This window comes from Uranotaenia lowii, chromosome 1 (assembly GCF_029784155.1).
Source record: "Uranotaenia lowii strain MFRU-FL chromosome 1, ASM2978415v1, whole genome shotgun sequence".
Taxonomy (NCBI): Eukaryota; Metazoa; Arthropoda; class Insecta; order Diptera; family Culicidae; genus Uranotaenia; species Uranotaenia lowii.
The window spans coordinates 179,727,975-179,743,549 of NC_073691.1; the positions used below are offsets into that span (position 1 = coordinate 179,727,975).

The 15,575-nt window shown below is 36.5% G+C and overlaps 1 protein-coding gene across 1 annotated transcript; it reads left to right on the forward strand.

Annotated features, from left to right (window-relative positions):
• Positions 1–221: 221 nt before the first annotated feature.
• Positions 222–6,231, forward strand: LOC129738736 (V-type proton ATPase subunit B). The gene is made up of 3 exons (XM_055729989.1): positions 222–564; positions 2,653–2,978; positions 3,044–6,231. The coding sequence occupies exons 1-3, from the start codon at positions 477–479 to the stop codon at positions 4,115–4,117; spliced, it is 1,488 nt and encodes a 495-aa protein (XP_055585964.1). The 5' UTR covers positions 222–476; the 3' UTR covers positions 4,118–6,231.
• The last annotated feature ends 9,344 nt before the right edge of the window (positions 6,232–15,575 follow it).

The window sequence follows — 15,575 nt, forward strand, 5'->3', positions numbered from 1 at the left end:
GACCTGATTCGACCTATACTCGTGCAGTGGTTATATAGAGTATAACACTCTAGGCCAAAATCATCAAATCCATACATACATACATACATACATACACCCGAACGAGAGAAAAAGAAAGCAACCGTTACGCTCGATACTCGATACATTTGTCGTTTCGCTCACACTTTTGCGTTTCGCGTTGGCACGCAAATGAACACTTTCGGTGAGCGAGCAGATCATTTTGGGTCGTCCAACTTGGCCCCACTTGTGTGTCGTCGCTCAGCTCAACGAGATCTCCCTGCAGCAGCAGTAGCAGCTACCATCGGAGGAATTTGTCAGCAGTGTATCTGGAAGTGTCACGCGGGACCTCACAGATCCACCTCAGGTTATTTGGCCTCGTTGGACAACGACGACGACGACTAGACCAGAGCCAGCATCCAGTAAGCTGTTCGGATAGGATTGCCCTGCCCCGGTAGTCATCCAAGGGAACCGTAAAGATGTCCATGCCCCGTCTATCGGCCCACCAGGCCGCGAAGGAACACGTCCTAGCCGTGTCACGGGATTTCATCTCCCAGCCGCGCCTGAGTAAGTACTTTTTTATTTCAATTATTTGGGGTTCCGGATGATTCTGGTTGCAAAAAGTGACTTGGGAAATTATTTTTTCGTTGCGCAAAATGGCAAAATTTGCCGAATAAATATGTGTCATGTGATAACCTTCAGTTTTGCTTTTTCGTTATCACTCCAATAGTCGATGAAAAGATAGAATGCTGCTGATGTTTTATGATTATTGGAATTCAGTTTTCCTAAATCAGTAGCTAAATTGTGCAACGATAGCCAAATATCGATTAATATCCGAATATAATTTGAGCTGGATTATTCCCAGCATCTTTCATTGTGTGTCGATTTGAGCATTCGAAACAAAAGCTGAATCACCTAGACCCTTTTTAAAATAGTGACTGTTTCTTAACAATCTGATTTCTGACATCAAATGTAATTATTTGGCTTGAGAAGTCATTAAAATTTCAATAAAATAAGTTGAAAATTATCATAAGAAAAAATCTGTTTTGATGTCACATGACTGTCAAAACACCTGACTCGTTCTTTCGGGGGAGCGATTAGCATGAGAGTGAGCGAGAGCACATATTCGGTCTTCATTTAACCAATACCATAGCGAAGGGGTATACTCAACTCAAGTCTGTTCAATCAAGTCTGGTCAAAACATCGATTTCAACTTGCTTCATTGAACAATGACCTGACTAGTTTCGATCAAAACATTGACCCATTGAACTGCCAGTTGGCAGAAATCAGTAGAAACCAATTTCTCCCTATCATTGAACTGAGCTTTCGATTCCTTTTATCGGGAATTTTCTGCTCCCTAAAATGCATTCATTCATGTTGGCTGTCCCGTTTCAACCAACGTTTGTTTTCCCATCTGCCGGATATGCTTCTGACTCGCTCAGATTCGTGCCTGATAGAAAAAGTCGCTGTGTGCGTGTGCTGTGGGAATTGGGCGTTCACGAATGAATCGATCATCTTGCTCTCTCTCTCTGTGGTTTTGGGGAGCTCTCACAGAAACACCGTACAACTTCGTTAATCGGAACTATTATCCGTAACTGTCGACAATAGAAGTTTTGATTAAAAAATTAATTTCCCCTCGAAATACATAAACATCAAACAAGGGATACCTCGGCGCGATAAGATAACGAACATTCTCCAGTTATAAGATGCACAAATTTAAAGCAGCTAAAAGATGACGTTCATAAATGAAGACGCATCACATGGCCGGCAGCCAAACGGTCACTCGATGGTTATGTAAAACTCCGTGAAAGTTTGGCCGTAATCTAAAGATAAATGGAAAAAATAAACCAGTATAAATATCAGTGGAGAAGACTCTTAATGCTTAATTTAATATATTTTACGAAAAATAATTATTTATCTTACAGAAGAAATATTTCTGCCCAATCAAACAAAATGGCAAATTTTATCAAAATAATCATGAACGGTTTCTCAATGTTCAGACCTAATTTTAAATACGATTTCAAATTCAAATTTTTTCGATGGTAAAAGAATGTTTCATGTGTTGTTCTGTTGATTTTTGTAGAAAAATTCCTGTTGTTCTGGTATTGATAAAATTAGCTAGGAGTTTAGGGGAACCATTTTTGGATCAGGGTGAATGACCACGAAGGTTAAAATCCTCTTTAAATAAATAAAAATAGAATTTTTGGATCATTGCCCAGATTTGGCGATGTTTTTAATAAACTTATACCTAATATAATCTAGCTCCAAATCCGGAATTTGAATTGAATTGTGATCCTAATTTCTGGTTTTGAATCGTGTTTGTGAGTTGGAATCATGATTTGGTATTTGTACGGTTTCAATCGCAGATTTCAAATTATGTTTCTTGTCTTATTTTTACATTTGGTTTATTATCTTCAGCTGGAATGCAATGTTAATTCGTGCATAAAACCATACCTTAAATATCCGTAAACGTTTCATCTATGTAGGTCCTCAAATGTATCTGTACATTGGTAGGTAACCTTAATGTTTTTTGAAAAAAGCGAATCGAGCTGAATGAAATGGTTCCTAAATGGTTCCTATAGAAAACTATTCAATGATCGTTCCCTATCCAGATAAATTAACCATCTTAAATTTTTCTCCCTATCCTCAATCTAGCCTACAAAACCGTATCCGGTGTAAACGGTCCGCTGGTTATCTTGGACGAGGTGAAGTTCCCCAAGTTCGCTGAGATCGTGCAGCTGCGCTTGAGCGATGGTACCATCCGTTCCGGGCAGGTGCTGGAAGTGAGCGGTTCCAAGGCCGTCGTTCAGGTGTTCGAGGGCACCTCCGGCATCGATGCCAAGAACACGGTGTGCGAGTTCACCGGGGACATTCTGCGTACTCCCGTCTCCGAAGACATGTTGGGCCGTGTGTTCAACGGTTCCGGCAAGCCCATCGACAAGGGTCCCCCAATTTTGGCTGAAGATTTCTTGGATATTATGGTAGATTTATAGTAATCCCTTCAGTGAAATTCAGCTCCTGGTTTAACTTTTATTCTATTGTTTAGGGTCAACCCATCAACCCGTGGTCTCGTATCTATCCGGAGGAAATGATCCAGACCGGTATTTCGGCTATCGATGTGATGAACTCGATTGCCCGTGGTCAGAAGATTCCGATTTTCTCTGCTGCCGGTTTGCCGCACAATGAAATCGCTGCCCAGATTTGTCGACAGGCCGGTTTGGTCAAGCACACGGGTAAGTCTGTTCTGGATGAGCACGAGGAGAACTTTGCCATTGTGTTTGCCGCTATGGGTGTCAACATGGAAACGGCCCGTTTCTTCAAGCAGGATTTCGAGGAGAACGGTTCCATGGAGAATGTGTGTTTGTTCTTGAACTTGGCCAACGATCCGACCATCGAACGTATCATTACTCCGCGTTTGGCCTTGACTGCTGCCGAATTCTTGGCCTACCAGTGCGAGAAACACGTGTTGGTTATCCTGACCGATATGTCCTCATATGCTGAAGCTTTGCGAGAAGTGTCGGCCGCCCGTGAAGAAGTACCCGGTCGTCGTGGTTTCCCAGGTTATATGTACACCGATTTGGCCACCATTTATGAACGTGCTGGACGAGTTGAAGGCCGTAACGGATCCATCACTCAGATTCCAATTTTGACTATGCCTAACGACGATATTACCCATCCCATTCCCGATTTGACCGGTTATATTACTGAAGGTCAGATCTACGTCGATCGTCAGCTGCACAACAGACAGATCTATCCACCGGTCAACGTGTTGCCATCGCTGTCTCGTCTGATGAAGTCTGCTATCGGCGAGGGTATGACCCGCAAGGATCACTCCGATGTGTCCAATCAGCTGTACGCTTGTTACGCCATCGGTAAGGACGTACAGGCCATGAAGGCTGTCGTCGGTGAGGAAGCTCTGACGCCCGATGATCTGCTGTATCTGGAGTTCTTGTCCAAGTTCGAGAAGAACTTCATCTCACAGGGTAACTACGAAAACCGTACTGTTTTCGAATCGCTGGACATTGGTTGGCAGCTGCTGCGTATTTTCCCTAAGGAAATGCTTAAGCGTATCCCGGCTTCGATCTTGGCCGAATTCTACCCCCGAGACTCTCGTCATTAAGCGTCGGATTCTTGAGTTGTATCCCTTTAACATTTTCATTGTTTATTTCTGCCTGTTACCCTTTGTGCTCATCTTGTTAATTTTTCCCATTCTCGTTATTTCCGAAAATTTTATTTTGCCATATTTCATACAACAACAATGGGCTTGAACCGTACAAGTATTGTTATTTAATGTGAAGAGAGAAAAATTAAGTAAAAAAGTTTTCCGTTAAAAATTTTGAAGCAACAAATCTTCAGCCAACATCCTTAAAACTTATCAATGTCGATCGGTGTTCATATTGAGGGACTTCTAGCTGTGCGTGTGTGTCTTTCCCTCGTGAAGCAGGGCAAATGTCATTTTATCATCAACGGAAATTGATTATCCAGAAGCTGTGGCAATTAAGCATTCCTTGTAACAAAAACTTAAAGCAACAATCTGCCCCTTCCATTCAAGTGAGAGAAAAAAACGTCCCAAAATTGAAAGTAAACAACTTCTAGAAAGACTTCCGGCCCAGAATTTTCCCTCGGTTTTCCAATCCGCCTTATTAATCGCATGCAATCCACGGAATAGCCTCACAAAGGAAAATAGAATCGACTTTCGTCCTGTCTGGTATCGAATAAAAAAGCTTACAAACAACAGGAAACACTTTAACAACGACAAACCAACATCAAATTTTAAAGAACATCAGCTCAAAGCAAACAACATCCAAGGACGAGCAAAACAACACACGAAAGAAGAGAAAAATCCATCGGTACCATACAGATTCTGCGGAATTGATTCCAGAGGAAATTTTTCAGCATCAAATTACCTTGGTCCGTTTTTCCCCAAGCCTCACTACCAAAAGCCCGAGGTTTTGTAGGTCTCTCCTTTGGGTTTCAAACGGTTCCTCTCCGAATTGGACCGATCTTGGAAAAACTGAACGGATCGTAGCAAAAGCTTTTCTTTATAATTAAACTTAAGATTTGATTTAAGGAAGGGTAAAATAATCAACAGTAAAACATATATTTCTTGGTTCGATTGAGCTTTGCAATGAAAGCAGGTTAATCCCAACCGTAGCCGATTTATTTAAGTGTAGAATGAAGTAGCACTAAAGTGTTTTAGGAAATCAATGAAAAGCGCAATCACATTTTCTTACATTTATTTTGCTAGTTTTGTTTATTTTCGAGCTGAAATCATCTAAACTTGTATCGATTGTTAATATGTTTTAGAATATTTAGTGTTAAAGTATAAGCGTTTCCTTTTTACATGTTCTAATTGTTGTAAACTAGGAAACTCTCGGCGAAAGTAGATTTTGCAAGTTGTGATGTGTTCCCCCCATTAACATGACGATTCTGTAGTTTTCAACTTAAATTTTTTGTGTTTTTCACAAACTTCATCATGTGCGAAAGTTTAGTAATCAACTTTAACAAAATATTCCCCTTTGATTATCACCACGTCCAGAATTCAACAGTTGACAACATCTTACTGTAGAGTTCTTATAAAGTTGTTGACAACTTTTCAGAGACAGAGAATTTTTAAGCTGAAACTACTGAATGGAACAACCAATGTGGTGAGCAAATTCATCAACAGTTTGTGAATCGTCGCTAGCACCGAGTGAATTCCGATACAATAACTAGACCTTAAGCTAAGAGTTAGGTGAAATGAAAATACACAAGCAAATTATAATCGAAAGTTCCCAAAAACCCCATTAACCTTCCTAACAGAAAATCTAAAGAGTTGAAAGTTTACGCGACGCCACGAACTAGTTCTGAGCTATCCATCCTTGAACAAAACAAAAAAAAACAATTTCGCTCTAAATGATTGCATTCGAAGCAAGTCAAAATTTCCCAGATTAACTTTAGTGGTAACAAAAAAGTGTATAGATTTTAGACAGGAAAAATTCTCCATTGAAAGCTGCGGATTGAATTAAGAATACGCGATGGATTATTATACCTATATTATATTATATTCACTGTATACATAGAAACCTATACAGAAACAAACCTACACATACACATACACCCACACACCATTGTGGCAACAGAACGCGGAACTAGTGGACACAGACAGACGATCTGGAAAGGTGGCGAAAGAAAACATGAAAACTTGTAAGAGAAATCTTCAAAAAAATGTAATAAAAAGCGGACAAAAACTTACTGCCGGCAGTTTTCTTCCGCGGTGGAAGGTGAAAGAAATCCATTTTAAATACATAATACTTCCTACAACAATTAAAGTTACTTACCTCTATTCTTATTTTTTATTATTTCACTTCAGTCTATTGAAGGGTTGGATTTTTTTATTCTACGTTTCAATATTTTGTTAGTCTATATTAACCTTCATCCGTCCCTATACATTTTTACCCGTTACAATTCCTGGAGTGTCATTTTGACACTCCTGACTAAAACCAATACATATCTCTCTTGTTTAATTTCTGTAAAACATATTTAAATTGAATTTTGTAGTCGCTTTCCACTTTAACAGAAAGTCCCTAGCAGTCTAGCACAAGAACAAATAAACAGCCTAAATTTCACAAACGACTTTCCATTAGACCTTACTTTAATTTCGAAGGATGATAAGGTTTTAGGCGAAGTTATGAAATGTGTCGAAACAAGGTAGCCAAAATTGAACCAGGTGAAGTTTAAGAATTTTTACTCACAAAAGGAAAGGTGGAAGTGATAAATGATGTCTTACTTATTGGAAATAGAGTGATTATTTCTGAGATACTCAATCCTTAAACCACCTTAAACTATTGCATGGTAATCATGCAGGGATAATTGAAATGAAAACTTTAGCTCGACGCACTATTTATTGGGCAGGAGTAAATCTGGACATTGAAGATTTTGTTAAATCTTGTAATGTCTGTGCATTGATGACCGTCTCAGCAAAACCAAAAGAAATATATAAGGTACACCGGAGTAAGTGGGGACGGTTTTTCGTATAGTTCAACTTCAAAAAATCATTAAAAAATCAGCAGTGGGTCAATTTTGATAAAATCGCGTTCAATGTGATGCAGAACATGTTGTTCACAAATGCTGAAGAGATGCGCTTGATAGACGCAAAGCGAAAAAAGTTATCACGTAAATTGTTATGGACGGCTGGTGTCTTCACTCACCCCGCTTTATGGGGTAAGTGGGGACGGTACATTTTCCTTTTGATTTCTCAGGAAATTTTCAACTAATTTGTGTTTTTTTGGTTGAATACGTTACTTTATCGCTCGAACCGTCCGAAATTTTGAAAAAAGTTCATGGTACTATTAATAAGGCATCTTTCAATGATTATTGTGTGTAATCCGATATTAACGAAAATATATACTTATTTTAGAAAAAACAATTACTTTTCCCAACTTTTCATGATCTGAAAGCTAAATAAAGCTAAATTGTATTGAATGAAGGAGAGAAAATGGAAAAAATGTGTTAACATCAAGTATGTATAAAAACGTCCCCACTTACCCTAGATAGGGTTTGGTTGGAGACACAATTTTAGAATTTTGCAAATAAACCCTTTTTTCGCAATTTTTAACCGTCGTTTCTTTTCCTAACTGGTTGTTCCGAATGTAAGGATTGTTTCAATAAAGAGTTTTTCGTCAAGAGCCAGCTAGTTAACGAGAAATTTGCGATTGAAAAAGATGCACATCAACTCCACATCGTAGTTAAAAATAGAAAATTTACAAAAAGTCACCGTAAACATCCGCAATTATCGGAACCGTATCTCTTTTACAGTTATTGGATAGATTACAAGTAAATTTAACATTCTGCATTAAAAGTTTGAATAAATAGTTCACAGTATTGTTTTAATAGCCACCGTCCCCACTTACCCCGATGTACCTTACTTAAATATATGGATATGGATACCGAATAAACGCCCGTTCAGTAGATTGCATGCAGATTTTTCTACTTTAAAAAGAAAACGTTCCTCGTAATAGTAGATAGCCATTCTAAATGGCTAAAGGTGAAAATAATGAACTACAGCACAACTGCACAAAAATTTCAGCTCTTTATTTGCTCGTTTTGGATTACCAGACATTGTTGTTACGAATGGAGGCCCGCCATTCAACTCGCGGGAGTTCGTAAATTGCTTAGAGCGACAGGGAATTAAAGTGGTTAAAAGATGTATTAAAAAAATTCTATTAGATCCTGCATTTAAAAATATAGATTTGGAAGATAAAATTTATTTGTTCTAAATCAACTACAGAAACAGCTGTCTTAGCGAGGATGGTACGTTCCCATCAGAGAAGATATTTCTTTACAACTTAAAAATGCTTTTAGATCTTTTAAATCCTAAGACAAAAATTGAGCAAAATTTGGAAAGACTTAAGATAAAAAAAATCAGCAAAGTTTGGAAAAAAAAAGAGTTAATTTATTCAACTACAAGTTAGAAACACTTCCTGACAACTTTGACAAGCTCGTGGCAGGAGATAAGCTGTTATAATGAAATCCTAATCGAAAAGAAATTCCAAAATAGTTAAATGCACTATTTTTTTTAGAAAATATTTCCTCTGTTTATTGCACTCTTCTTCGTGAATGTACCAAAAAAAATAATAAGTGTGTTACTATTAAAAAAAATGTTGTCCTTCGATGTCTTTTGACCCTATTACGTTAATAAAGATTAAAAATAATTATTAGAAAAGAGTTAAGAGCAACCCCGATGATTTACATTAAAAAGAGCTCCTCTGACACATTTTTAAAAAGGTCGAAATTTGCAAGATAAAAGCCAAGAAAGGTTATTATGAAAACCTTCTTAATAACTCATCGCCTGTCAAATTATGGAAAAATATAAACACTCTTTTAGGAACTTCCAAGAAAGATTCGAGACCAGAGATTAATTTGAATGTGAACAATTGCAATATTAACAATAAAAAAGTTATTTGTCAACACTTCAATTCCTACTTTACACACATTGGAAAGAATCTGGCCAATAGTATTGTGGTCGATACAACTTTAGATAATTTGTCATTTATAAATAGAGTTTCAAACACATTTTTTTACGTCCTGCAAGTAGTAACGAAGTTGTACTCATAATTCAATCCTTAAAATACAAAAAAGGTAGTGGTCCTGATAAAATACCTAGCAGCCTGTTAAAATCTAATTGTTTGGAATTTTCTAGAATACTCTCTGAGTGTTTCAATAATATTTTGGAAACGGGAATTTATCCAGAAATTTTAAAAATTGTTCTCGTCTTTGAACCAGGTGATGCCACATGTATCAACAATTACCGTTCAATTTCAACGCTTAGCGTATTTAGCAAAGTGTTTGAAAAACTTCTAATAAGCAGACTAAACCAATTCATTAATGAAAATAATATTTTATACAACCTGCAATACGGCTTCAAAGCCGGCTGCAGTACACTGATAGCTATGTGTGAACTGATTGATTCTGTCATAGAAAATATAGACAAGAAAAAAAATCGTTGGAGGATTGTTTCTAGACTCGAAAAAAGCCTTTGATACTTTAGATCACGAAATTCTCCTAAAAAACTCGAACGGTATGGTATAAGAGGTGTTGCTAATACCATCATTAAAAGTTACCCTACAGGTCGGAAACAATTCATTTCTATCGACCAAACAGAAAGCTCATTGGAACCCCTTTATGTGGGTGTACCACAAGGCAGTAATATTGGTCCATTGTTATTCTGATTATACATTAACGATTTAAGCAATCTACCTTTAAACGGCATTCCCAGACTGTTTGCGGTTGACAACATTCCCATAAATTTGAACTAGATATTCAGCAAGTCGATCCTACACGGGTTCAAGTGCTGCGGCGTACATTGAAGTGTAATCGAGAAATTAGTAGAGAAATGTAGCAAATCTATGCTGTCGAATAAGGCTCAATGAATTTAAAAAAAAGTTATAATATTTAATTTGAAAAAAAAAACTCCGAGAACTGTCATGTCCTGATAAAGGCATAACGCACTGTAAATGAATTAGTATAATCATCACTCATTTAAGATGAGATCTTCTACACATCTATGTGTGATCGTGGTCGAAAGATTAATAAACGATCATTCTTATGTTAGCCGTGACTATATACGGAGCCGATTTATACGCGTATTTAATCTCTGTCGGAAACTCTAATTCCATTTGTTTCAAGAAGTGTTTTATAATCGTAAACGATAAAAGTATATAACACATGAAAAAGTAATGCTGCAAAATTCCAGAATTCATTCAGGGTTCCTGAAGATTTTTTTTATTTGATTAACCCGAATAAAGTTACAAGCTGCCAAACCTCCAATAGTGTCATTTTGACACTGAAGAGTAGATTAGGGTTAAAGAAATGTTTGATACAATAAAAAAAGGCTACCTAGCATGCTTCGAAAAAAAAATCTATTTGTTAAACAATTTAAAAATATATATATATATACCTAGAAATGTACCAATTAGTCAGTCTTAAAATGTTTCCAAAAGTGGTTGAAGTGCGTAAAAATTAGAACCGAAAAAAGAGTGAAAGTCGATGATCATCTTCCTTTTCTCCTGTGGTTATGCAATTATAGAAAGAAAATTGTAAAAATGTTTTCCTCATTGATAAAGTTTTTCGTTCAACAAAAGTTGTTTATAATCATAAAACTAAGCTTCTGTGAATTTTTTTTTCGAAAAAAATAGGGTTTTAAATGGATAATTTTCCTTAAATGATATAATGAACACAGGAAATGAACATGAAGTAATCCAACTCTCCCCTACATTTTCGCCTGAACCAGGGGCGGTCCTAGACCTGGCTCTTGGGGGGGGGGGGGGGGGTGATTTTCCAATTTTTCAGAAATCAGACAATAAAGGGAACGTGAATATATAGCGAAACAACGTTCATTCTGCGAAAGCGAAGTGGGGGGTGATGAAAGGAGGGGAGGGGGGGGGTGCAATTGCAAATGAGACTTCCCCATTTGCTGTACATTCCTTTTTGTCTTTCCTTGAAATTTCATGTCACAAAATTAGAGGTTTGTATTTTGAAAAATCTAAATTTAAGAAGAACAGCAAACTTTTAACCAATTTTGGCATCCTTTTATATAACTTATACATTTTTTATAAAACAATCTGCGAGTTTTTAACATTCAATGCGATAAAATATTGATAAAAATATAATTTTCGTCATTTTTTATTAGGTAGTTTAAAAATTATCACTAAAAGAAATCTTTGACCATCTTTCGATTAAAATTTCATTTCATAAATGGAAAAAAATACACACATTTTGGTAGAAGAAAATGTTAAAAAAAAAAATCTTCATGTTATCTACATTACTTTTCCTGAGCATCTTCACATCAGCGCAAGAATTTCAACAAAATATTAATATTTCTCATTTTGCTAAAATACGTTTGGAAATTCAAAGATTTATTTGAGAAAATTGTGTGTTAATAATTGTTATGCATTCAAAATTGAATATTTTATTACTTTTCTTAAGTATTTTCTGAATCGTGATTCTAAAATATTGAACTACAGACCCCGTTCGATTTTGGCAACACGCCCGTACATTTTGTGTTGCCAAAATCGAATGTTGCCAAAATCGAACGGTTTTTTTTCTCATCTTTTTTCAGTTATTTTTACAAAATAACTATTAATTATATTATCAAAAACGTTATTTTTAGTAAATTTCCGATCATTTGTAGTCATTTTTTAATTTTTTCATCATGTTTTTGATGCATTTGGCACTATTCTTGTTTTGTTTATAATGTTTGTTTTCCTTTGTCATATTTGCTGTTTTTGTAATTTTTGTTTGAATTTGTTTTTTAATTTATTGAATTTTTCACCTTTTTGTCATTTTTGAGTACTTTATAAATTTTTTAAAAATCTTTGGTTTTTATTGTTGCATTTTATCACCATTTTAGAACATAAAAACGTATTTATGGTGTTAGTCTAAATTAAATTGTTCCTGTTATAACGAAAACTAAAAAGTAAAGTTGTTTCTAAAAACCGTTCGATTTTGGCACATGTGCTAAAATCGGATGTTGCCAAATTCGCATGTTGCCAAAATCGAATGTTGCCAAAAACGAACGGAATCTGTATTATGAATTCATGTTTCTATTCTTCAATTTCTAAAAAAATTATTCTAAAATATGATTTTAAAAAACAAATTCTTAGGTATGAAGCTTTGGGAAATCTTTTTTTATTGAAAGAAATAGTAACAATTTTGCAACGAATAAATTATGATAAAAGGGAAAAATCGTATTTTTTTCTTCTTGCACTCAATATTTTCAAACTCTTTGTATATTTTAAAAATAAAATAAAAAATATTAAATAAAGGGTTAATTTCTGATAGTAAATACTATTTAAAAAAAAAATCCTAATCAATTGCAATTGAAATAACCGAATTTCCAGGTTCAGAGTGGATTTAATTATTAGGCTTGATTTCGACTTAAAATTTCAATTATTTTTGTGTGTATATGCCAAAAGCAGTATCGGCGATATAATTGGTGTGAGTCTTGAAATGTAGCCGCGTTAATCAGAAATTAGACAAATATGTATCTTTTTTTTTTAACTGATTTATTTGAAACGGCTCATACGATTAGGTTTGAAGGAGCCAAACTCGTTTTCTTTTTACAATCGTTTGCTTAGCTTAGCACATTTTTAGAAGAAAAAAGAAGATAGAAAGGGAAATGTGAAAATAAAAAGGATTATAGACAAAGATCGATAGCTTTTAGAAAAAGGTAGATTTCATACATGTAGTCCAAATCTAGCACAGCTAGTACATCTCTCACTGGAACGTTAGGTGGTACAAATATCTTCCGAATGTTCAACTTGAGCGATTGGCTTTTCCGAGAAAATAGTCGAGTGATGACGGGATCGTTTCATCACTGGGTTTATCTTTCCTGGGAAAAAATGAAGACATTGGCAAGTTTTTGGAAAACGGAGAATGGTTTATTTTTATAAAAACTGTTAATCATTATTTAAATTGTATAACTATAATAACGGCTAAAAATACATACATAAGTTAAGGAAGTAACAGCACTGGAACAGGAATCAATCGCAACACACGCACCGGGTACACACGCTGGCACCCAGACAGCATGGTCAGCGATATTGAACTCCAAGTTCAAGTAAAGAGGTTCCCGTTCCCACGAGACAGCAGCGAAGACGACACCAGCCACGCGAATTGTCGCTCGGTGCGAATTAGGGAAAACGCGAGGGAACCAAAGGTTTACTATAGAGACAATAAATCATTACTGTTCAGACCGCGAAGCCGTGTAGTTCATAGTTTAGTTTTTTTAAAAACGAAAATTCCCGTCTCAATAATTTAACTGGCGCAGTCGGCGCGGATTTTGTTAAGTGTATACTTCCGCTGTTAGAGCTTCCGCGAACGCATATCGCGCGAATTGTGTCGGATACCTTTGCAAAACCGTGAAACCTTACGTGAACGAAACCGCGAGTGTTAGTGTACCAACTTGTTGCATCAAAGAGGAGGAAAAAATATATACGCGAACGGATATCGCGAAGGGTAAGTCAAAAACTTTTCATTTTACTATCTTACTTTCTCTTATAACAAATTTCACTATAATAGATACTAACAAGTGAAAAAGTGAACAGAAAAGATTAAAAGGAAAATAATTAAACGCGGTGATTAATCTCTTCATAAAAATTATAAACAAATTTTAAACAAAATCAAACTTTATTTGAATTTAATTGATAAAAATGGATCTAAATAGACAAGTGGCAGAATTGCAAGCCCTTCTCCAAACTAAAGAAGAGCAAATCCAGCAGCTCCACATGGAAGCTGTAGGTGCAGCCGAGGCAGTGCAAGCTGCCCAGGCAGCCGCCCAAGCAGCAACTCAAGCTGCCACACAAGCTGTCGCCGGTGGAAACGCCATAGCAGCTGCCCCACGGCAACTCACTACAATAGAATTAATTTTAAAGGGAAGTCAAATTCCTGATACAATTAAATGTTTGCCATCCTATAATGGAGACCCAAAACTGTTGTCAACCTGGTTAGATTCGGTGGATCGGGTACTCAGATCTTTGTCGGAAGCGAGAAACTCCCCCATTTATTCGATTTGGCTTAGCCAAATCAGAAATAAAATTATCGAAAGAGCTAACGAAGCTTTATTGAAAAACCACACCCCACTTGACTGGGAAAATATAAAAAATACTTTAATAAATTATTTTGGGGATAAGCGCGATTTGTCGACCCTAACAAGCAAAATTGCGTATTTAAAACAAAGAAATTTAACCTTAGACGAATATTACCAACAGTGCGAGGGGTTACTCTCGGACATTAATGGTAATATTCGACTAGACCCTGCTAACACGGGTCATGAATCTTCTATCATGAGAGTGATAGAAGTACAAATAAAAAATGCCTTTATTGATGGATTAGGGGAACATTTATCAACGTACACTAGAACTGGTAGGCCCACTACTTTGATAGAAGCATACCAGTTTGCACAAGAATTCGAAAACGCAGAGAATAGACGTAAAGAAAAATTTGGGCACTTTGGAAGCTCCAAATTCCCTTCAAAACCTTTACCTTTTAGGCCAATGATGCCTGTGTTCGCGGCAAGAGCAACAAATAATTTTAGGTCAGCTCCACCGTTGCCACCAAGACCACCACAGAAAGTGGAACGTATGGAGGTGGACCCTTCCATAAGGGTAAATTATATGAACAGGCCGCAGCAGCCCTACAGACCACCTTTTAAACAACAACAATTCCGACCTAATCTATTCCGCGGACCCCAAATCCCACAACAACATCAACAACAACCATTCAGACCAAATAACTTCTTTCGATCCCAAGGACCACCGAGATTTCATGTGGAGGAACTAACTTCACATGAAACTGGTGACGAAGACCAACAACATTTCTTCAAGGATAATCATCCAGAAGAGATTGCCGATCCCACTGAGGAAAGCGATTACCTAAATTTTCAGGATGCTCCTCATCTAAAGGAGGCAACCTAAACTTTATACCTTTCATCAAATTCTACTCCAATAAAGGAATCCTAAAATTTCTAATTGACACGGGCGCTAACAAAAATTACATTAGCCCAAAACACGTAAATATTGATAAGTGTCGTCAAACTAAACCAACTAGTGTAAGAAATATTAGCGGTTCCTTCAAAATTGACAAATTCGTTGAACTCAACCCTTTCCAAAATACCCCCGGTGCAAAAAAGGAAACTTTTTATGTCTTTGATTTTCATCCATTCTTCGATGGCCTTATCGGCTATGAAACTTTGCAAAATGTTAAAGCTAACATTCTGGCTAGTGATAACATTTTACAAATAGGAGGAAAAGAAATTAAAATGTATAAAAAATACCCCGATATGGTTAGTCTTCATCTAAATGCAAACGAAACGGAAACGTTCAATTTGCCCGTCAATCAAGAGAATGGCGACTTCTTCCTAGAAGAAGACTACCCTCTTGCACAAGATGTGATCATAAGATCAGGACTGTATTCAGCACAAGCAAATCGAGCATTTTTTGTGATTTCGAATTATGGAGATATTCCACAAAAGTTGAGCTTTACAGAACCGCTCGCTGTAAATCTCAATAACTTTGAAACAAGTAACCCTCCAAACCATG

Excerpts from the sequence above, each read along its gene's own strand:
- LOC129738736 (XM_055729989.1), top strand. The coding sequence starts at position 477 with ATGTCCATGCCCCGTCTATCGGCCCACCAGGCCGCGAAGGAACACGTC. Across the intron at positions 565-2,652 it reads CATCTCCCAGCCGCGCCTGA|CCTACAAAACCGTATCCGGT; the intron begins GTAAGTACTTTT and ends TCCTCAATCTAG. Across the intron at positions 2,979-3,043 it reads AAGATTTCTTGGATATTATG|GGTCAACCCATCAACCCGTG; the intron begins GTAGATTTATAG and ends TCTATTGTTTAG.